The 24,287-nt window shown below is 44.0% G+C and overlaps 1 protein-coding gene across 2 annotated transcripts; it reads right to left on the bottom strand.

Moving 5' to 3' along the window:
• Window positions 1–214: 214 nt before the first annotated feature.
• Window positions 215–23,656, bottom strand: NSUN3 (NOP2/Sun RNA methyltransferase 3). 2 transcript variants are annotated; one of them, XM_084843397.1, is made up of 6 exons: window positions 23,514–23,656; window positions 20,470–20,579; window positions 18,471–18,814; window positions 15,958–16,112; window positions 13,745–13,866; window positions 215–1,861 (listed from the first exon to the last, which is right to left on the bottom strand). In XM_084843397.1, the coding sequence occupies exons 1-6, from the start codon at window positions 23,616–23,618 to the stop codon at window positions 1,600–1,602; spliced, it is 1,098 nt and encodes a 365-aa protein (XP_084699523.1). In that variant the 5' UTR covers window positions 23,619–23,656; the 3' UTR covers window positions 215–1,599. The 2 variants fall into 2 exon arrangements, with proteins under 2 accessions (XP_084699523.1, XP_084699524.1); XM_084843398.1 differs by lacking the exon at window positions 215–1,861 and adding an exon at window positions 9,789–9,937.
• Between the last annotated feature and the right edge of the window lie 631 nt (window positions 23,657–24,287).

Below are 24,287 nucleotides of genomic sequence, written 5' to 3'. Positions count from 1 at the left end.
TACTCTGTGCAACAAAGTTACAAGCAATTTCACTATATTATGCTAATTAAAAAACTGACTGCTATTGTATATATGTGTACTGGAAGAGTAAATTCCATTATTGTATTTAAAGGACGTTGGCAGCTATTTGATACTGGAATGAACCAATACAATTCTACAGATATGTTCCCCAATTATGTCAATACTTTTAGGATACATTCTGAAGAAAATCATTGAAAGTTTTCTGTATCATGATTTATTAAGAAGTAGGATATACTTTTTTTCAGTATGTTTGTATTGTCTTGCAATAATTCATAACAATTCATATAGTTTAGTACAGAAGAGTGACTGAATTGACATTTGCTTGAGAGCATAATTTCTTTGCTTGAGAGCATCATATTCAGCATAGAATTGACATCATTTTGCTCAAATCATTTGTTCTGATTGTTTATACCAGTAATTATGGCTGTATTTATGTAGAAATATTCTTGTAACACAGGAATAGGACAACAGATAATTCCAAATAGAGGGCTCCTAGCACTATAAATCAAAGGACACTATGCATCTATTCTGTCTTTCCCTTCTTAGTGGATCTTTTTCTGTTAAGAAAAAAAAAGACAGAAGCGGTGGCAAAATGCAAGAGGGTTACAAATGGAAGAAGCTGTCTTCTGTACCTCCTGTAAACGTGTGTCTGAAGCAGGGCGGTTGCAGAACAAAAGCCTTTTCTGGAAGCATACTACACTACAGCTGTTTGTCATCCTAGGTTCATTTCAAGTATTTGTTTTGCAGCTGCCAGATATAATGCATTTGTCCCAAAACTGCACGCCAAAGTGCCCCCATATATTTGGCAATCAGCTGTTAATAAGGGCCTTTCAACACAATCAACTCTTTTATTGTATATATCTGACAGAGTAACAGTAAGCTGGTTTCAATCTAATCTGTGACCTCCAAGAGTGCCAGAAGGCAATCCTTTGTAGGAACAACTTGTACATATGAAACTTATTTTTTGGGAGCATAGGGTAGCTTCACCATAAAATGATAGATTCTGCATATAAATCTGCTCCCGACTTTTAAAATGTGCCTGATGCTATGCATGACCTGCAGTTGTCATTAAAACGAACTAATCATTCTGCAATTATTAGCCCCAAGTTTTAATAATATTAGCCTAGAAACATGGGATTTGGAAAACTAGGTCACTTTTTTGTGTATAACAGAAATACTATCAAGTGGTGCTGAGTGGTTAAAACTTGTTCTGTTTAAACGCTTGCTAAAAAGCAGTGTTTAAGCTGATGTTTCTAAAGCAAGGGTGGGGAGCATTGGGCACTCCAGATGTTCTTGGACTTTAATTTAGCTTGTTTACAGGCTGAGTTTGTCCATTTTAGCACTGTGTAGCCACTACAGAGTGCTAAAAGGGTCCAATTTAGCTAGCAGACAAGCTAAATGTATCCCTTTAAGCGCAACTCAGCAGTTTGCTGCTGAATTTCGGCAGTAAATCAGCTATCCCCCCCCCCCCATTGCAGTGAAGCTCACAGTGGGGAAGATCCAAGGGGTGAAAATGGCCCTTGGATCTCCCACAGTTGTCCACCCTGACTTACAATAACTAGACAAGAGTCATGTCGATCATATTTTCTTTAATTTGGATATATACATTGGTCCCCAGGCTTTCCCCCTTTCTGGAAGTACTAGAAGTTCATGCTGCTGGACACCTAAAGCAAAAGTGAACTCCTGGGATGCAGAACTGGCCAGGGTGTGCATGTCCATGGGCAGAACATTGCTGCAGGAGTCAAGGATGTGAGTTATGACGTCGCTGTTCTCTGCCTTGGAAAGAGTACATGTGGAATAAACCAGGGATCCTCCAGGACGCAAGGCTTTAATCGCAGACCTGTAAGCAACAGGATCCAAATAAGTTGATTTGGATTTCCTCAACATACATATTTCACACTAGCAGAGAGCCTTGAAGCAAAATGCAGATTTTTGTAACTTAGGCATTGCCCAACATGTCAGCAACAGGTCATACACTTATTAATGTTCAACCAATGACAGTGAATGTTGCTTTAAATTACATTACAGAATCTCTTAGTGTATTATTTGCAAACAAATATTTAGGGCACAATCCTATGGAGACAGCTGTCAGCCTCTGAACTTGGAGACTGATGACTACCTAATGCTCCCTGTATTTTTGGCTAGACAGGCGATTTCACCTGTCTAGCTGGGGAGCTTTGAAGTGGGCAGGGGGGAGGCCACATGGCACATAGAAAGCTGTGTAGCGCAGCTTCCGTGGTCTGCTCCCCTCCCTGGGACTGCCCCCTTTCCCCCGTCTCCACACTCTGTTTCCGAGCGCATATGCATAGCCGGCGTGAAGAGAACTGCACTGGCTACAAGAGGGAGGGGGAGGGGAGCGCAGTTTCTGGACTCCAAGGTCAGAGCCCTGGTTTCAATCTTGGAGCCCAGAAACGGAAAAATCCTAAGTCACCCCAGAGGCTGTCAAGATTGCTCCCTCCAAGTCTTAATTGTTTTAGTATGATTAAGGCCTCTATTTGAACAGAACTTTGGGATCTTTATTTATTAATAGTATTCTGCTATGGTTGCAATGCTGGTTTTGTCCATGGGACTCTTGAAGACCAAAATTTGTAGTGTATGCATTATGACCACATGTTCAGGAAAAAAAGAGATTTCCCAGTTTTGTGTGCAATAGCTGCAGTAAAGCAGAAGTAATGGCAGATACCTTTCCAAAACTTACACTCATTGTCACTTTTTACTGGAAAGTTGCCTTTCTGTTTTGCCATTTTATAATCTGCCTATTATGAGGTCACCAACGTGATCAGAGATATAGCATTTGGGGGCTCAGTTGGCAGGCTGCCTGCATACACTGCTTTTGTAGGAATAATATTACATAATCAACTACTATTTAAATTCTGCTCTAGGATAAGCTGGACAAGCTAAGATTGCCCACTGTTTTGTCTTTTAAAAAAATAATTTAACCAAAATGTTAAATCATCAATAAAGGGTGATATAATGTATTTGAAAGAGATCCCATCCTGTTCAAGAACTGTACTGAATCAATTTATGCATTCTAGCCTCAATTAATTACAAATGTAGCACATGTTCAATGAACAACAGTTGAACAGGATGCTGAGTAACTCTATCTGCACCCCACGGAAGTTGAAGAATGTGGATTAAAACCAGGGCTATCAGTGGGGCAATAAACAGATTTTATTCTAAGCCTTGGTGTCTCAGAGCTGTTAAGACATTCTGAATATCCTTTAAAAGCTTCCATTAGCAGTGGCTTAAAAGGAAACTTTAAAAATGGGACAAAACAAAGAATACAGAATATGGGAGCAATAAGTATTGCTTCAAGTTCTCAACAACTTTGAAAAAACTCAGATATTTTAAATGTCACCTCCCTCCGCCCAACAAACTCTCACTGCTACAAAATGCCAAAAAGCAACTACTTTACGTTGCGATAAATTAAACTTCGTGATAGGTTGCCATTTTTGTCTGTTGTAACATCTTGCTCTTTCAGGCCCTGTTCTCTCTGTCTCACTCACTCAATCACTCACTCAGTCACTCAGACATACACACACACACACACCCTATAGAGATTTAGGTGTAAATAGCTGTAGGAATACATAGAGATAAGGAAATAATAGTGATACAATAATTCATGTTACAAACTCCACTTCCTCAGCCCACTCCTTCGGAGACTAATTACACGTTCTTCATCCTGTTAGACGGGCCGGCATTAATTATGCCACCAATTTATCCATTCTTTGCATTAAAAAAAGGGGGGGAAAGAAGACGGAAAATTTCAGGACAAAATATGAGAACATGCTGCATTTCAACACTGCCATCTTGTGTTCACGATTAGAAGTCATTTTCTGAGCATGCTGAGCCAGTTCTGAGCAGCAGGAAAGCAATCCTCTCTAAGCCACTCAAGCAGCTGAAATCACATTTACTTTCATCCCCGCATTTCTTCTTATGAAAGTGATCATAGATTTTGTTTTCCTTTTAAAAATCAACCTGGCCTAGCCACATCATAGTCACTCCACTTACATTCTTCAATTGTTTCGTACAAAATCAATCTGAAAAGGCCAGAAAATCCCTTCTGTATTAACAATACAAAATTTATCATATGCCTGCAAAGTGAGGCAACTTGCTGGCACTGGGGATACTCAACAGCAGCACCAAAAAGCTTTGTACGTGTTTCCCCTCTCATTATAGTGGGGGCCTTCCTGTTGAGCAGCATTTCAGGTTTGAAGAGGAATTACATTAAGCTCCTTGATGTACATCACGTAACTGGGCTGTTTCCCCCTGCACAGCAATCTGTCCTCTCTCTCTTGTTGTTATCCGAAACACTTCTTTTGGTGGGATATTTTAATCTTCATTAATTTCACATTTTAGCTATCCAGTTATTGCCCTCATAACCACAATATTGCAGTAACCTTGCTGCCTTTTATTCCAACAAAATTAGGTAAGACCCTCTGTCCATAGAGCAGTTGTCAAGCTGCAATGAAAACAAAAGCTTTCCTGGCAGCTGGAGCCTTGGCAAAAAAAAAAAAAAAGGGGGGGAAGGATTTATGGGGACAATGTCCTTTCCTATAACCAGTAGCAGAGGTGGGAGCGTGCGTGACAAGTGGATATGTGCATATACATGAGCACATACAAGCCTAGGAGGAGAAATACTTTGGGGGACACTGATATGTATAACAACTAGAAATGATACTCGTTTAAGACATTTTAATTAATAGTATGAATTTTAGTTGGTTAATTGATTACATTTGCATATTGGTAAAGCACCCAGGCTTGGATCCTAATGCTTTGTCAGCAGAAATGTCCCCTCAATGGAGTTCTGCTTGTGGGATTCTCACCAGTGGAAGATTCCTCCCTCCCCTGGCACTTCCCCTTCCATCCCCCAAAATCTGCTCCATAGGCTAGGAGGACCCTCTGGGACACGGTGAGGGAGTGCAGGAGCCTGCAGAGGGGAGGAAAAATCAGTGAAAATGGCCTGCCCTGTCTCTTCCTCCAGCAGAACATTTGCTGGGTTGAAGTAACTAGCGTGGATGGAAGGCACTCTTCCGCTTGCGGAAGAAGACTCAGGATCAAACCCCAAATATTTCTGAAGCAAGGAATGTATTTCGTTTTTAGAGGACGCATGCATGTGTCATAAGAGACATCATCTTCCTCTATGTGTGAGAAGGGAGGATGCCTTTTCTTAGACTGTGTCTAGCATCTGCAGTCTGATAAGCACTTTATTAAAAATAACTTTTAAAAATATGTAGTCCAATTCCCATTTTAATCATTTAAGGCGCAATCCTATGCATGTTTAGACAGAAAAAAATCCTACAACTCCCAGCATTCTGGGAGTTGTAGGACTTTTTTTTCTGTCTAAACATACATAGGATTGCACCCTTAAACATTTTTAAATTGATCAGTCTAACCTATCGTGTACATCATCCAGAGAACGAGTGTTATTGGATGACTAATACCTAGAATATTAATCGATTAAATGTTGCAGCCTTAATTATGACTCCAGTAACCTTTAATTCCAGACATACGTTCAGTCCCAGTCCTAAAGTTGAGCACAGTATTTGAGTTCTCTTATCTCCTGGAGCCTCTTCTGGCAGTGTACTGGGAAACTACTAGACCAGGGGTGGGCAACTTGTGGCTTTCCAGGTGCTGTTGGACTGCAACTCCCATCAGCCCTAGCTGAACTGCAACTCAGCTAGGGCTGATGAGACTTGCAGTCCAACATCTGGGGTGGGGGGCACAAGTTGTCCACCCCTGAACTAGAAGCTGAAGTTTTACTGGAGGATGAGTTTGGATGAGGCAAGTAAATAGATACTAGCCATACATGGGTAGTGGAGATGGGGGACAGGAAATGGTAGCCACAAATGGGTATACATGAGATATATTTGCAGTCTTCAGACTGTAACCAAGAACATCCAGGTTCACACGATTGGTGAGTCTCATTGAGGCTTATTTAAACCACAACGAGCCACAGCACCCGAGACCAAGCTATGACTGCAACTTATCGTGTCATCCAAAAGGCAGGGAGGGGGTTGTGGGAGGGTTAAACTACCCTCGGAGAACCCATGGTCTGTTTTAAGGTTATGTGAGGGTTGTTTAACCCTCACACAACCCATCCTTGCTGGGTTTAAACAACACAACAAGCTGCAGTTGTAGCTTGGATAATCAAAATGGCCACTGGCACATGCATGTGCCAGGGGCCATTTTGATTACTTAAGCCACAACCACAGCTTGTTGTGGCTTAAGCCACAGTGGGCTGTTTGATTGTCCAAACAGCCCCGATGTGTTAAAGGCATATTCCCCCCACCCATTATTTTGACATATGTTCAGAGGGCCACCTTCACAATCCCATGTTTAAAATGTACTCTTTAGTCTGCATTAATGTGGCATACTCTCAGAACTGCTGGCACAGATGCTGATTTCTCTATACCAGCACGCTTACTTCGTTTTACCTTTATGCCTCATGTATTTCTTACACTCCTATGATTGTTAGCTTGGTTCCCTCCACCCACCCTTAATAAACACCAAATCTGAACAGTTGTGTTCATAAAAATCCCAATGAATTTAATTGTTGTTGTTCAGTCGTTCAGTCGTGTCCGACTCTTCGTGACCCCATGGACCTTAGCACGCCAGGCCTTCCTGTCCTAATGAATTTAATAACAGATGGCAAAAATGGGAGGATAGGACTTGAGATAAGATTGTGAAATAGCAGGGCCTGGGATCATGAATTTTAATTTCTTCTTGCATACAAAAATAGCAAAGCATCCAAGGTAAATGGTAGATAAATACAATGGTGGTAGGTGGAAGGGTGACGAAAAACGGGGGGGGGGGGGATGAAATGGGCAGGATCCAGTAAACCACAGGTGAATTTCTCCTTGTGCAGCAGAGCGTTCCTTAATTTTCCTTTCCACTGCAGACCCTTGTGTCCCTCTGAAAAGCTACCCTCCATAACGGCATGGGATGTGGTATTGAGGGCAGCGGCGGCGGGGGGACTACTGCAGTTTGGATGTGGGGGTGGAAATCAGCAGAAATTGGAGTTCCTTCCTGTATATGAGTTGAAGTGCCTTCTTCTTGTGCAAGTGGCCTTCTGGATGCTGTCCAGTAGGAAAGGCGGAGGAGTGGAGCACTGGCCAAGAAGAGGGACAATGAAATACTTTGGTCCAAAAACCATTGCACTAGAGAAGGGGTGAGGAATCATTTTCCTATGAAGGGATCTCGACCCATGGGAAACATCAATGGGGTGCCAAAGTCAATGGTGGGTTGGAGTCAGATACAGAGGTAGGTGAAGCCACCGCTGGGTGGTGTTTGCAGCACTGCATAGTTCTCACATCTCTCTGTGCTATCCCACCCCATCCCTCTTTCTCTGTGCCACCTCTCCCCCCCCCTCTCTCTCTCGGTGTCCTCCTTCTCTCCCTCTGGGATACCTCTACTCTATGGCTCACTGCAAAGCTTACCATTCCCCCACCCCAAATTCACTCTGTAGCAGCAGCATCTCCTCCTCCCTCCTTCCCTCCCTCTCTCTCACACACACATACACAGCAAAAGAGGAAGTGATTCCCAGAAGGGTGGGTGAAAGAACAAGAGGGGGCCTGCAGCATCTGGAGAGCTGAGGGCTGCCTGAAATTAGGCCGAGGGCTACAGGTTCCCCAGAACTAAAGTTTACACCTCCTTTAATGAGCTAGAAGATTTTGCATGAGAAAATCAGGAAATGGATTATAGCAACAAACCAATACTGTGGAATGAAGTATACCCTTCTATCACAAACATCACACTGCACCGCCCCCCCCCCCCCCCAAAGCCATTCTGGATCCATCCTTAAGGCCAGTTCACCCTATTTAATTTCTCCACATAGTCAGATTTTTAGTCTGAATGGGCACTAAACCTTAGCATATTCAGTGGTGCATGCAAATAAAAAATATCTCTTGAAGGCACAGCAGCTGTTCATGTAGCCCCATGCCGATTTTATACTATCCGTCCCATCTTTTGCCGTGCCTGTATTTAGATACAGACTACTTAAACTCATGCGATATATATTAACATTTTAGCCGTGTTCGGGTGTTCAACCCCACACACAATTCCAATGGTGTGTGGAAGAGAGCAGAGCCATGCTCTGCACCCCGAAGGCCTTCCATGCTGCCTTCCATGTGTTGGAGGGGCAATATCTGAAGCAGAGAGCCTCCTGTGCAGGCATGATGAGATTTAGAACCTTGGTTGTGCAGGGGATCCTACACACGGAGGACAGACTCGCCATTTCAGACCTTTCCCCCTCCAATACCCGGAAGACAGTGACGCTGGGCCCTTGGGGATGCAACAGAGAGAGGAGGGCCAGTGAACATAGCCCCACTCTCCCTCCCCTGGGACTGGAATTGTGTGCGGGGGGGGGGGCAGGGTTGAATGCCTGAACAGAGCTATTCTTTTCGTAATCCAAACAGACAGAAAATGCTGCAATGCTCTGTCCAAACTATAAATAAGATGGTGCCCAAACAAAGCCAAACTTTACACTTGAAAGATTATAGGAGTACTTTTGACTGGAATGTGCATCGCTCACGTTCACCACTGTACATCCCATCCCTGAAACAATTCAGAAAACGTGGGAAAAGTAAACCATTAAATCACTGTGATTCTTTCAACAAAGGAACGTGTGCTTGGCCCAGTTCCTATGTCATGGGGAAACCTTGTTCTGTCGGAGCCATGCCTCAGACTTGAGTGCTCTCTCCCCCTGCCTTCTTCCCTCACATGCTCCAATTCACTTCCCCACTTCTTGGTTTGCCATAACTATAGTTTGGTATGGCATCTGAACTAGGCAAACTACGGTTACCACAAACCATAATTTGCCCCCAAACCAGAACTGGAAACCCAGCTCAAATAGTTCGATTCTGGTTTGAAGGAAGGATATGGTTTGTGGCAACCATACTTTGCTGGATTCAGATGTAACGCAAAACTATAGTTATCATGAACCAAGAAGTATGGGACAGAATTATAATGTGCAAGGGGAGGAGAGAAAGTGTGAGCCTGAGAGTAAAATTACACATTACATGTCTTGCTTGTTTAAGGGCCATGGCAAAAAGAAGTGAAATGTTATAGTTGTGGGTTGTTGTTTTTACTGCAAGTGTTACAGCACTGATAACCTACTTTAATGTGTTTTAGCCAGGGGCCACATCAAAAAAGGGATAAATAATGGATTAATAAATCTGTTTATTTTTGTTATTGTTGATTTATGAATAATAAGCAGTGGAGCACAGAATTAATATTCAAAACTATGGTAGAAAAGTTATTGTTTTGCAGCTGCTATTACTGTATTCACGTAGTTTGATATGTTTTCAACAAACACACAGTTTCTCTCTCTTCTAGATCACAGGCCCAATTGGATTGAATGTGCTTTTGGGAGATGGGCAATTCTGGTTTGTTTGGATTTTTCTCTACCAACAAGGTTCTTTCTGTCAAGAATGTTCCATTCCAGGATTATAATCTAGAATGATTTATACAAATTTGCAAAAAAATTCACTGAATGATGTATGCTTCCTTGAGCCAGAGGTTCACAAATTGGATTCCACATAGTCAAATAGTGGAAAGAGAACACTGAGGGAGGTCAGTGTTTTAAATGTGATTGATTTCTCCAAAGGAAACGGGTGACATGATGCATTACTGCAATAAGACACTCATATTTCGGTTATAAATCACACACTTTAGACCTTTTCCTGAGGAAGTCATGCAAAGCGCACACACACACACACACACACACACCTTCTCTTGCACTGCCATTATAAGAGCTTTCCATAAAGAACACTACTTTTAGGAAAACAAACTATTTTATTTCTCTCTCAATTCATCCTGACAGCTGGGATACTTCTGAGGTGAAACACAGCACTGCGTTAAAACGCTTTAGTATTTCATCAATAGCCATAAAATAATATATAGCAGGAGAAAATGACTGAGGAAGAGAAAAATAAAAAAACCTTGCTTAACTCATTGCCCCCATCTTTCTCCAATATCTTTATATTATACAGCTCTACATTTAAACTTTCTAATCATTTCTGCTTGTCTCTATAAAACATAATGCAAAGGCTGCAACTTAAGCAACAGTAAACCAAAGCTGTGAGTTTTCCTGAGGAGAGAAGTAAAACTGAGGTGAGTTATTTAGACGGTATGTTTAGGGTGCAAACCTAGGCATATTTAGATAGAAAAAAGTCCTATAACTCCCAGCATTCCCCAGCCAGCCATGCTGGGCGGTGTAGGACTTTTTTCTGTCTAAATATGCATAGGTTTACACTCTCAAGTGTAAAGATTTGGCCAATGGGGACCACTTGCTTTGCACAGCTGCAATCCCCAAAGAAATAAATAAGGATATGCCTATATTGCAAACATGAGGCAGAAGCTCTTGGGGATGCATTCCAGTGGTGGGTATGGACAAAGGCAAAACAGGGCAGGGCCAAAATACAAAATATACCAGCATCTTTTAGCTTAAAGGTCTTACTGCCCATAACGAAGCCTTAGGAGAGGCATTTCAACCTTTTAGAATGGGAGGGACGACGTATAAAAGCCGAGAAAGCAACAAATGATTGGCAGTTGGGGACAAAGGGGTAAGGCTATGGGGCGTTGCCTTCAGGGGAATCCCAGAGGGCCAGAATGGGACCCCAGACAGGCCAGAAGTTCTGCACTGCTGCTCTACTGAAATGAGCTGCACCAAAACACAGCCGAGCTCTTGTGCAGCTTCCCTTGCGCTGGATCCAGAGGACATTAGACTAAATTGGGACTATGTTCCTCCGAGCCAACCCATTCATTTCGTTTAGGTTTGCGCAAGAAAACATGCCTGTTAATGCCACAAATTGGTTGAACTGTCATAGCAACCTCATCCTTCCGTTGAGGATCCCTGGGTATTCTACTTCTTGCGAGCTGTCTCAAGAATATTTTTCCCAGAGGATTTTTAGAATGTGGGCAAACTTGTAATTCTCCAATCACCTTTATAATTGTCTTGACAATTAAACCAGTTTGGAACTGTTTCCTGGTTTTAGTGCAGGTCACCCCAACCTAATCCTAGTGATGGCTGGCAAGGGACCAAGTAAAAACCACTGACCTGCTGCTGACTTTATGACCTGGCTAGGAACTTTGAGAAAACACACCATTAGTGTGGGCATAACCATGATGCTACGTAAGCTACAGTATAGTGTACATCCCCACCAGAAATAACTATGAGTAACCTCTTATTATGCTAAGTGTGATCTACGCTGGTGGTTTTCTGGGCAGCAGCTGGGGTTCTTGTGTGTGTGTGTGTGCACAACATGGCTTCGGGGGCCTTGGGTTGTGCATCCCTGCTCTACATATAGGATCCCATTAGAGAACATCTTCTCTGTGTGGAACACTATTAAATCAAAGGGAACAGGGGCCCTGTGCTCAACTATGTCCTGGATCCTCTGACTATAGATCTATGAGCAGCTTTCTAATCAACCAACACTCCTATGTAATGAGAGAATTAAACACCAGTCTCCCTAAAACCATGAAGGCTTGTTCGGAAAGGTTTCTGCAGCGTGAGTTTTCTGTTTTCTTAATGGTGAAGCTGACAAACGTTCTTCCAGTGGAAGACAAGGACATTGATCCCTTGTCTTTTTCTGATGAACAGCCTCCATGCTGTAAACTGCAAGGATATCTTTTAACTCCTGTGCAGGGAGACACTTTATACATTGGAAAAACTCCAGATAAATAACACAACACAGGTCCCACTCTACACAACACATAGCAGAAAGATTAACATTACCTGGTGTGAATAGGATGTATGCTCTAATCCTAGTGCTATACTCCTTTACCTTTTTCTACAAGTAAAAAATTAGTTGGAATTTTCTTATTATAATTATTTATAGATTACATTGGTATCTTGCCCTTCCTCAAAGGAATTCAGGATTTTTATCTTCACAATGACTCTGAGATAGGTTAGGCTGAGAGATAGTGGCTGTGTTTGGATGTCATGATAAACCATGGTTTATCATGATGGGAATAAACCTAGTTTCACACCATGCTTGAACTCCTTCCTTCCTCTGTGCAGCTGTAAGGAGGAGTCTGGAAGCTTTTGCTTCTGTTTTTTTTAATTAACCAGAGCTTGTTATATCATCTGAATCTGACAAACTGGTTAATGTTTATTATAGTTTGTTTGAAACAAGCCAAATTCAAACTGTGGTTTATGAAGCTGGTTTGTGTCAATAAACGACAGTTCAGATTAACCACAGTTTAGGGTTCAGATGCAACACTAAAATGTGTTTAAATGGAATTAGCTCAGAAACAAAAAGCTTCTGATCTTCTCCTCATGACTGTACTGGAGAAGGAGAGGGGAGAATGGAGGCCAAGGGGAGGCTGAACTCATTATCCTGGTTTATTGTGATATCCAACCACAGCGACTTGAGTGACTCAAGATTACATGCTTTGTGTGAAGAGGGTCCCAGGTTCAATCTGGCATCTCCAGGTACGGCTAGGAATAGGGATGGGCGAACCCCCTGAAGTCCGGTTCGGAGATGGCATCTGCCATGGGGAAATCTGGGCTGCTTGGGCTCACTGGACTTCCCCAGAGCCCTGCATGCACCCGCCAGATTTCACAGGGTGCCTTTCCGGTTTTAAAAATGCAAGGTGAGCTGCCATTAACAGACCTTGGGGAAATTGCAGCCATAAATTGTATATTTTATGTCATTTGTGGCCATAAACCACTTACATCCACATACATTGAGGCTGTAAAAGTGCTTTTACAGCTGCAATTTACGTAGATGTAAGTATTTTACAGCTGCAAATGGCATGAAATACGCTATTTAGGGCTGTGATTTTCCCAAGGTCCACAAATGGCAGCTGCCATTCATGGACCTTGTCTTTTTAAAACCTGGAAGCTGTTCCACATGGAGGCTGGAAGGCACAGAGGTAAGGGGAGCTGGTCCACTGAGGACTCTGTGGTTGGATTCTTGGGAATCAGGCCATATTTGAGTCCGCAGCAGATTCCTCCAACATCCCTAGCTGGGAAACCTCCTACCTTAAACCCTGGAGAGCCACTGCCAGTCAGAGCTGACAATACTGGACTCAATGGTCTGACTCAGTATAGTCATAGCCCAGCTTCCTATATTAATTTATAGCTAAAAGGGTTTTGAAAATGAATCTCTTTGGTCCAAGTATGAAATTCTGTCCATTACATCATTCCGTGGAGAAATGTAAAATTGTGGTAGCCTGACCAAGAGGCTGTGGCAATCCTGAATAAAGTGGGCACCATCCACCCCTATTTACTTTCATCTCCTGGAGCAACATAATTTGCTCTGGATCCTTCAGCTTGTTTCCTTGTTCTGAATTGTTCTGAGATTAACAGACATTTGGTATTTTCCAACTTTCACATTTGCCAAGCTGTTAATTATTTGCCACAGGATTTTAAGGATTTAAGGAGAAGTGTTTTTAAAAGGTTTCAGAAACTGTTACATTAAAAGTCAAGTGCAAACTCCCCTGATTTTCTGTTCCTTCACCCCCTGCGAATGTCCTAGTTACAAGCCTATTGCTCAGCATGAAAAGCAGAATAGTCCTCTCTATACACTATGGCAGTTATCAGGAGAAGGCAGTATAGCTCTATGCCCTTTAAAATGATGACTGGCTCAGTGTGAGTGCATATGGAGAGGAGAGTATAAGGATCAGATAGATGCAGAGCCTTAGAATATTTAGCATGTCCTTCAATCCAGGGCTGAGCATTATTGAATTTCAGTCAGTTTCCCTTCGTACTTCTTACCTTAGCAGCTGTATCTGTACAGCAGATAATACCTTCCTCTGTGCTAATCGCAGGGTAGCCTGCTGGGTATCAGAAGAGAATAACCAACTTCTATCATTTGAGCAAGGAGCATCTACTAGTACCTGAATGACCAATAATAAAAATAAAATGAATGTGGACATTGCCAGCATATGGCCAGAAAAATGTTACATCTATATGAGAGTACACCCATTAACAGTATAAACCAATGCTATCTGCCTACTAATGAAAGACATCTTACTTCATTTCAAGCTCTATGTATATTTATACACATGCAAAACTCACTAACCTCTTGTTAAACAAGTATTTATGCAATATATAAGTGCAAAATAGTTTTGAAATGTTTTTGGATACACTGTAATCTATTACTGGGTCGTAACTCAGTGGTACGGCACACGTGCTTGGCATGCAGAAGGTCCCAGGTGCCATCCCTGGCATCTCCACGTAGGGCTAGGAAACCCTGGGGAGTCACTGCCAGTCAGTAAAGACAATAAGGTGGATGGTTCAATGGTCTGACTTTGTAAAGGCAACTTACTATGATCCTCGTACAAAAATGAATAAACAATGACCACTTATCTCCATCTGATGAAGTGGGCTGTAGTCCACGAAAGCTTATGCCGGAATAAATTTCTTTGACTTTAAGGTGCCACAAGACTCTTTGTTGGTTTTGTTGGAACAGAGTAACATGGCCACCCTCCAGGAATGACCATTAAGTTGTTACTTATCCCATCATTTCTAGTTGTCACCAAATTTGTTAATTTAACCATGTATGCCACATTTCCATAATTTCCACAGTATTTCATATGTCAAGTTGGGTACCAGGTATCCTAGTTTTTAACCCTGATTTATTAGTTATTTTTTCCTAAATAAACTTTCTGCATATGAGATTTTGCATTTCAGTTGTGTTTTTCGCAGTTCAGCATGAAGAGCTGATGCCAAGGTGTCAGTCTAGAAGGACAGTCCTTCTACAGAACTGCCACACTTTGGGTTGTATCTGGGGAGTTGTATCTGGGTGCTTGTCTGAAAGCAATCCCCCATAAAAAGCACCAGCCATTTTTCCCAGTGAAAAGAGGTGTCAATATTAAAATAAAAGTTTATTGGTAACATTAAAATGAAATCATTTTGTGGGTCCAGAGCACACAGGGATAGAAGTGAAAAACCTAATGCAATCTTAGGCTGCATTGTCAGAAGCACAGTGCCCAGATCATGAGAAGTAATAGCTCTTCCACACCCCAAGCTACACTGGTAAGGCCCCTTCTGGAGTACTGCGTCCAATTCTGGATGCCACCTTTTAAGGAGGACATTTACAAAGTGGACTGTGTCCAGAGTAGGGCGACTCAGATGGTGAAGGATTTGGACAGTATCCAACAGTGTCTGCAAACGCAAATAGCGCTAGTAGAGCTCCACCAAATCTTTCCGACGTGCAAGCAATTGTGCACTACGCTTACAGAACTGGCTGTTGCGTGTGCACAACCATGCTAGTGCAACCGCAACTTTAGTTGAATTCTCCTCTTGTGCATAGTTCAGAGCCTAGTTTCTGTTAGCACAACGTCATTTGCGCTAGTGGAATGACACAGCTGGATACTGCCCCAAGTCCTATGAGAAATGGTTAGAAGAGCTGGGTGTGTTTAGCATGGAGGAGAGAAGATTAAGGAGAGACATGATAGCGGCTTTCAAATCTCTGCGGGGCTGTCATGCAGAAGATGGAGCAGACGTGTTCTCCGTTGCTCCTGAGGGCAGGACTAGAACTAACAGGTGGAAATTGCCAGGAAGCAGATTTTGGCTAAACTTATAGGAGAAATGTCTCTTGGCAAGAGCTGTTCAATAGTGGAACAGATTGGTATGGGAAGTGGTGGATTCTCCTTCACTGGAAGTATTTAAGCAGAGGCTGGATAACCATCTGCCAGAGATCCTGCAGTGGGAAAGGGATTCGTCCAGATGACATTCAAGGTACCTTATCTTTCCCTGGATGGGAGCCCTAATGGAATGCACTGTGGCCTATTGAAACGAAGGATAAAAGTATAACTAATAAATAACATAGTTTGTATACTCTTATTTACTTGTTTTCACAGGGGAAAGTAAGAACCATCACTGAGAATTCTGATGAGCTTGAGTTAAAAGGCTGGAGTGAGCATGGGGTGGGGAGAGAAGAGTATGTTAGAGCCTCATGAAGTTATCAGCCATTATAAAGGTACCTTGTCAAATCCTCCAGGCTGGAGGTTTCCAATTTGTCTTCCGTCCAACTGAGAAACAGTAACTAGGTTCATTGATGATTCTGGGATGAAGGATTCTAGGGTCTGCTTCAGCCAACATGATCTCAAATGATCATATTCATTGCAATGTAGAAGCCCTAAACAAAAATGATCTTAGATAAATAAATGCATAACATTAATGCCATGTGTCCAACACATTTTCCAAACTATTATGCAAACCAATAAGGAGCCTTTTCAGTGGTGGCACCCCAATTGTAGAATGCCCTCCTCAGAGAAGCGCCTACGTTGTGGTCATTTTAGCAACAAGTGAAGACCTTTTTATTTTCCCTGGCTTTTAAGTGCGCAATCTTATGGGGATGTCCGTAAGCCTCCGAATTTGGAGCTTACAGCCATCCAATGCAGAGTGGGAGGAGCAGTGGCGGTGATCTTCAGCTCTGCGCTCCCCCTGCTCTACATTTTAGCTAGACAGGCATTTTCACCCATCTAGCTGAGGCATCAGGGAGGGAAGGCGGCTGGGGATAGCTCATATCCCCACTTCCCCTCGCCTCCCTGTCCATGGAAACGCTCCCTTTCTGTCCTCTCCGAGGTAGCCTTTGCAACCTCAGAGAGGAAGCCGGTGTGGTTTGCTCCGTGCCGGCCGCAAGGGGGAAGGTCAGGGAGCTCAGACTCCTGGGTCTGAGGTATCCTATGCCCCCTCCCACTGACTATGTCTAGAGGCCATAGGATTGCTTAGTCCTTCAGTTTTGCTGTTAAATGTGCTGTTACGTTTTTTACAACCTTACACTGCTGCTGGCTTTTACTGTGGTTTTTATTTTGGTTTTATGCTGTTTTAAACTGTTAAAGGTTTTATATTTTATCAAGTTATATTTTTTGTGTTTGAATTTTTTTCAGCCACCCAGAGAGCGTTTTCTATTGGGCAGTATAGAAATGTAGTAAATAATAAATAAAATAAAACCTTAATATATAAAATCAGAACAATGCCCCTGAAATGAGTGAGAGAAACAGCGAGAGGCAACAACATTATGGCAAGAATTGGGGCCAGTCCACATGAGCAGATGTGATACAGAGCACGCCACGGCAAAGCCATCAACTTCATGCTATGGTTTGATAGTCGGATAGTCTGTCAGTCTGCAATGAGCTGAGTGAAAACAATTTGCTGGCGAGTGATCTGGCGAGATGCTAAAGCAAGTTTGTTTTGAACACATATATTCCAAGGTAGAAAAAAGTAACGTAAGAATGGCCTCTCGGGGGCAAACTACATATTATATTACAGTCACATGTAATGAAGCAAAGCGCCCCCGAGAAGGGATGATTTGTTTCGAACAGGTGTGGGATGAAAAGGAATGGTTAACCCATACCCTGCTAGTCATTTCTCCTTGGAGCTCCAGCACACACACTGCTTTTACCCCCACCGGATCCCCAAACTGGTTTTTGAGGTAAATGTGTGTTTGGAATACTACTATGGGTTAACAGCAGCTGGAGGGGGAGATTTTCTGGGAAAAGCAGAGAAGCGTTAATCACACCTTTCTACCCAGTCTCTGCTGCAAAACACCTCCTCTCATAAGTGCTTTGAAACAAAAAAGGGGCCATTGGGGCTTGAGTATACATGGTTGCAGTGTAATGTGTAGTTTGCTCTTTAGACCCTGCGTAAATCCAGCAGGGGCTATCATATGGTGGGACATAACCTTCCTCCGGGATCAGGGGTGGGCACCTTTTTGTCTCTCGAGGGCTGTAGTCCCTCACGGGTAATCTGTCGGGGGACCGCATGTCAGTGGTGAGCGGGGCTGAAGCCAGCAGTGGGCAGGTCCAGAGCCAGAAATGGGTGGGTCGCCCCTTTCTCTTTCTAGCCACCCACTTTTCTCTCTCCTCTTCTTCCTTCCCATGCAGCAGGTTGACAGGGAAGGGACAGATCGCCTTTGCCAGGGTCTGGATTGATCGCATGCAGAGGGCTTTGGAGATGAGGCTGAGGACTGCAGGTTGCCCACTCCTGTCTTAGATTCTCATGAGTTCCACAATGACCTGTGGCTTTTATGAAATGCCCACTGAATTTCCTCCAACTTCACTGAAACGTATTCATTCCCATGATTGATAATCTAATCTCCGTAGAATCTTAGCGTCTTTCCTTTTCATGTATCTGCACTGCACCTCATGAGCACGCCGAGATTGCTTTGTTTTTCTCTCTAGCTGACCTTGCAAAATTAGAGTATCACAGCAATGATATGAAAATACCAGAGGACTGCAGAACGCTTCTTTTCATGTGCCTTCTACTAATGCACAGGAAAATTGGTGCCAGGCAGCAAGGGCATAATAAGCAGATTTGCGTTCGAAACAGAAATTAGTTCCTGATGCGCTGGCTTTTGAATGCAATAGGGAAAAGAAATGCCACAAGAGTTTTCTTAATGAATGCCACTGAATAACCCATTTAATGGGTTATTTGAGCAATCTAGCAGCCAATTTGTGTGTGTTCTAATTGGTTTAAGAGTGCAGTGGTTTACCTGGCCAAGCATACTGAAGTGTTGCTATTGATTTACCCCCCGGAGCAGCACACATATCCAAAACCTTCTCTCCATTCTCAACTTCCAGGGCCAGCGCTGCCAGCACTGATGCTGCATTCAGCAGGTAATATTCCTTCAGTTTACTGGCTCTGTGTTTCTGAGCGGGTAATCGACCAGGAGTACGACTGATATAGCACTTCAATGACTGCTGAAAACAGGATGAGGTTCTTGGGAAAAGGAGGTGATAGCCCTTCAAACGCAAATCATTCTCCACTTCAGAGGAAAAATGGAATTTGTTAAGGAGGACAGCATACTGCCACCACTGGGGCGTCGTAAGCACTTCCCTGGAGATGAGAAAAGCAATATACATATTATTGTACATATTTTACACATAGACATGCACTGACATATAACAAAAAGTGCCATCGCATCTGTAAAAATGGAAGGAAAACATTTCGGCACCTGAAGGGCTGCAGATAAGATTTATACCAAACTGGTGAGCCACAGTTAATTTGCAAATTGAGTTACATGCAAATACAGTTTTCATTATCATCATTTCAATCAGTACACCAAATCAGAGGATACAGCAGAACAACATACTGCACCTAATTTTTATTCTGGAATGAGTCAGAGTGTGTGTGTGTGTGCGTGCGCGCACGTGCGCAGGGAGGGGGGGAACTTGACTAGGATTCTGGAAACTGGCTTCACAATAACGGGAAATTATGGCTTATTTATTTACTTCCCACCTGATTCCTTGTCCTTTCGCTGTGGTTTTACAAGAGATTCTTTGTGGTGTAGTAGTGCAGGCATAGGCACCCCTCCAGATGTTTTGGTCTTCAACTCCCATAAGCCCCAGCCAGCATAACCAATGGTCATGGATTATGGTAGTGGTCATCAAAAACATCTGGAGGGCACTAGGTTGCCTACCTCTGGTAAGAGATTTTGGACTAAGACTGGGGAGACCCAAGCTGCAGTCCCCACTCAGCCAGGAAGCTCACTGGGTGACCTTGGGCCACTCACGACCTCTCAGCCTAGTCAATTTCAGGGTTATTGCGAAGATAAAAGGGGGCAGGGAGGACACCACATATATCACCTTGGAAAGACGGGGTATAAATTGAATGAATGAATGAATGAATGAATGAATACAGGACACAATGCTGGGACAACACAACAAAGGATTGTCTCCATGGGCCCCTTGGCCAGGGCCTCATGGTTTTGGGTACACTATTATTGAATAGGAAGAATAACCATATTTCCAGAGATATTTTGCTACTTATGATGAAACATGGTCAAGGTGCATGGCAAAATATACTTCCAGCCTTGGGCCACGGACTAGAGATTAGAGCACGAGTGGGCAACCCTTTTTTTCTGTCCAGGGCCACGTTCCCTCATGGGCAATCTGTCGGGGGCCACACTTTGGTATTAGGCAGGGCTAAACTCAGCACTGAGCAGAGCCAGAGCCAAAAGTGGGTGGGTCACCCCTTTTCTCTTTCTCTTCCTGCCACTTTCTCTCTCTCTTTCCCTCTTCCTTCCTGCCTAGCGGTGTGCCAAGGAGAGGACAGATCACTCTTGCCGGAGGTCTGAACTGATTGCATGCAGAGGGCTTTTGAAATTAGGCTGAGGGCTACGTGTGTCTCCAAGGCCGCAAGATGCTCACTTCTGTATGGTCTCTAAGAATACAGAAGTTAGCCATCCCTAGTTTACATAGTTCTCAGATTCTTTCTTATCTGGTCTTCCTTTTTTATATGGAGAGAAAAAATACATTTAGGCTGCAATCCTGTGCATGTTTAGACAGAAAAAAGTACTTCAACTCCTGGCTGGCGGAGGAATGCTGGGAGTTATAGGACTTTTGTCTGTCTCAACATGCATAGGATTGTTGCCTAAAAGTTTTACATTTGTTTGCATTTTGTGGAGCTGTTTTTACTGTAATTATTTTATGAAGCATTGAACCAGAGGGGGCAGCGAGGGGAGAACAGAAGAGAAAGAAACAAAAATAGACCTGACTGAGTTCCATGCTTCTCCCAGCTCCTTCGTGTACTGTTTCTCAAAATGATCGAGAACAACTTGGCATATTTGCTTTTGAAGCTTTGCTTCTGATTCTGTTTCCAACTTGGAGAGAAGATGACAAAAAAGGCATACATGAATACCAATTAGCCAAATACTGTACTTAGTTATACTTTAACCATATGCAGTGCAGTTAAAATGCTCTCATCTCAGCAAATGACTGATGTTTCTAAGCTTGCATGGCTTCTTACAGGGTTGGTGAAAAGGGTGTGTGAGGACGGTCCTCTTGCATCTCACCTAAGAATAATAATAACTTGGTCATGTTATGCTTCTTATAGTAATCCCCCAATATTGCCTGGAACTGCAAAATAAAAAAAATATATCTCAAGTGTCTTGGATTATCTGTGACATCCTTGATTTTGACCTAATCCAGTGTGGTACAGCACTTTAGGTATTGGTTTCTGGAAGGCCCAGATTCAAAGCGTCCAGATCACAATCAGAGTTCAGATCATGAGAAGTAAAAGGTCCCCTTCACATGAAGGGCCAAAGTGTGTGGTAAGGGCCTGTGGGGCCATGCCTCTAGCCCCACCCGACAACATGCCACTCCCCCCAGCCCCGCTTCCACTGTCCTTGCATTAGCACAGGCATTTGAGGTGCGTAAGCCTTTGGGTTTAGGCCTCTATGTATGGAGGCTTTCTTGGGACCTGGACTCAGGCAGGCCTCCACACAGATGTCTATACTCAAAGGCTTCCCCAACTCAAACATCCATGCTAATGTATACACAGGAACCATGCATTATCAGGGGTGGGGCTGATGTATGGCTCTGCAGCCCCTTTCTGCACACTTCGCCCCTTCACCCACATGAAGGAAGGGGTATGTGTGTGTGTGTGGGGGGTATATAGTGCCACTCTATTCTGTACTGGTCAGGATGCATCTCCATGTTTTAAGAAGGTGGTTACCACATTTGGGCACCACATTTTAAGGACACTGACAAACTGGACCATATCCAGAGGAGGAGAACCAGAACAGTGAGGTGTCTAGTTAGTCATGACTAAATTCTCACTGATACTAACAAGTCTACTGTACACATGACTAAGTCTGGATTCAATCCGATGTTTATCCTGGAGAGAAGGTTAAGGGGAGATATGACAGCTATATTCAAGTCTCTGAGGGGCTGCCATGTAGAAGACACAGGAGAATTCTTCTCTGTTGCTTGAGAGGGCAGGAGTAGAACCCATGGGAGAAATCTTGCAGATTTTGGATAAACATTAGGAGAAACTTCTAAAAGGTAACAGCAGTTCGACAAAGGGACAGATTCCTAAGGAGGTAGTGGCTCTCCTTCACTGGAGGTATTTTATTTATTACATTTCTAGACCGCCGAACAGTCGAGCTCTCTGGGCAGTTCAGCCAAGGATGGATGGCTGCCAGGACAGGAACGCTGTAGCTGCGGCATCCTGCATTGCAGATCCTACACTGAACAGGATATTGGACTAAATGATCTCCAAGGTCCCTTCCAACTCTGTGATTCTATAAAATTCGCACTCAGCTCAGTGGGTGATTTCGGGCTACTTACTCTCTCTCAACTTAACTTACCTCACATGGGAAGGATAAAAACAGATAGGGTGGGTGGGAACCAAGAAAGGTAGCTTGGGCTTCTTGCCCAGGATTAAAAATGGTAATTTAAAACCCATTAAAATCAAATTGTTTTTAGGCTGCTCTTTATTTAAAGTCTCTGGCTCTTGTTATGGGAAAGATCTCCAGAAAGATTGAAGGAAACTGTACCCCAGCCTTGTCCAACCTGGTGTCCTCCATATCTGTTGGACTTCACCTCCCAGCATTCTCCAGCCAGCATGGCTGGTTGAGGGATGCTAGGAATTGTAGTCCAACATATCTGGAGAGCACCAGGTTGGGGAAGACTGCTCTACCTCAACTCTTCCAGTTCATGGGAATGTATGTTTATAGATGTGCTTAACAGAAGGCTCCACAGTCTATTTGGGGTGTGGACTCTGTACCACAGATGCTGCGTTTACACGGCACACAGAGTACGATTTCCCAAGGGGATGGAGGTGTAGAAGGCAGGGATGAATTCACGGGGTCAATGAAAAGATGTCTTTATGACCACCCATTGTTTACAACATTGTATGCGAACTTTCTGATTACACAGATGGCCTGTGACCTACAAAGGATGCATTCTGCTTGATGGCCTATAAAAACAAAAAATATATTTTATTTATCTGAAAGGTTATTACCATCTCTATATAGGATAAGGAGAGACTTTACACCATTACTCACACACCCATAACTTTTGTACTGGTATTCTAAGAATGTATATATCAAGCTGGGTTTTATTGTTGCTTTTGCATTTGTTTCGGTTACCCCTTTGGGATTATCGTCATTATTATTATTATTAATAAAAATCTGTTTACATTAAATGGGAAAGAGTTCTGTGTTGTTCATGATAAAAGTTCACTGACCGTGTTGAAATTTGTTCTAATGGAGCAACACAACGTCCTGATTATAGTTTAAAAGGAGACTTTTCTCCCTCTTCCCCACTGTTTTATCCCAGTGTGATTTCCCACTTTTAGGAACCTATTTGTAGCCCAGCGTCCAGCAGCAGGAACAAAAAGTGGCCACAGAAGGCGTGTTTTTTTGTACAACATCTCAGCTAGAGGCACAACAAAGCAGCTGCGAAGAGGCCGAGGCGGGGCAAGCCGGTATCCCATCACCATTAAGCAAAAATGCTGAAAACTCTCCATTCATTCCTATGGGCAGCCTTCGCTTCCGCCCCCGGGGGGGGCGGGGGCGATTGAAATCGGAACCGAGTCTGGAATCCAGATAATCACCAGCCCACGGCTGCGGCGACGCGGGGCTCGGAGGAGAACTCCGGGGAGAGGCCACGGCGCAGCTGCTTTCGAAGGGTCAGGGCCCGGCTGCGGCAGCCGATCCCCCGCTAAGCTCGTCAGGAAGGCGCGGCCTGCGGGTTCTTCCTGCCGCTGCCCGGAAAAGCCCGAGCAAACGCTGCCTGCGGGTCGCGCTCACCTGCTCCTTGGCCGAGGAGTGCGTCTTCCTGAGCCGGCAGGCAGTCGCCGCCTCCGCCCAGTGCTTGAGCCCGGGGAGCCGCTCCCAGTGCCGGAGCAAAGGCATGGCGCCTTCCGCAGGCCGCTGGGCCGGCGCTCCGGAGCGGAAGCGGCTGAGCCGAGCACGCCCGGTTAAGAAAAAGCACAGAAATGCAGCCCCTCCTGCCGAGGCGAGGCGCTGGGAGCGGCGGCGCCGGAGAACGCGGGGCGAGAATTCGGGGCTGTGCGGGTTCGAATGCGGCCGGGGCGCTGCTTTTGAGTGCGCCTCCCTTTCAGTAAAAAATAAATCTTGGAAATCTGCCCCGCAATTAAAAAGCTAGCACCTCAAGGTGCTAGTTCATCCCACGCCCTGCCGGGTAGCATTCTTTAGGGCAGGGAGCATTAATGACCGCTTGCGTTGGCTGCCTGTGTTTCGGAGCCAGATTCAAGGGGCTGGTTTTGTCCTACAATCAAAGCTATCGTTTTCCCAGTAGTAACGTATGGCTGTGAGACCTGGACTATACGGAAGGTTGAGCGCCGAAGAACTGATGCTTTCGAACTGTGGTGCTGGAGCCTGGAGAACACTCACGAGAAGGGATGGCAGAGAATTCCGCCACGGATCTCGCGGAGGCTGAATGCCAGCGCATTCGCCCCCCCCCCAAATTGGTGGTGGAACGGTCTGCCCCCCTTGCCCACCCCCAGGACGAGACTTACCTGGGGTGGATCTTCCTGGTGGCGGCGGCTCCAGCAGCTACTC

Source organism: Heloderma suspectum, chromosome 3 (assembly GCF_057233095.1).
Source record: "Heloderma suspectum isolate Gila_16-S chromosome 3, 16-S_ref, whole genome shotgun sequence".
Taxonomy (NCBI): Eukaryota; Metazoa; Chordata; class Lepidosauria; order Squamata; family Helodermatidae; genus Heloderma; species Heloderma suspectum.
This window is presented reverse-complemented; position numbering and strand designations above follow the sequence as displayed.

Bases quoted from the DNA above. Each gene is read 5' to 3' on its own strand.
- NSUN3 (XM_084843397.1), bottom strand. From the start codon at position 23,618: ATGCCTTTGCTCCGGCACTGGGAGCGGCTCCCCGGGCTCAAGCACTGG. The intron at 20,580-23,513 runs GTGAGCGCGACC...CTTCTCTCCAAG, and splicing joins ACTCCTCGGCCAAGGAGCAG to TTGGAAACAGAATCAGAAGC. The intron at 18,815-20,469 runs GTCTATTTTTGT...TCTCATCTCCAG, and splicing joins GAAGCATGGAACTCAGTCAG to GGAAGTGCTTACGACGCCCC.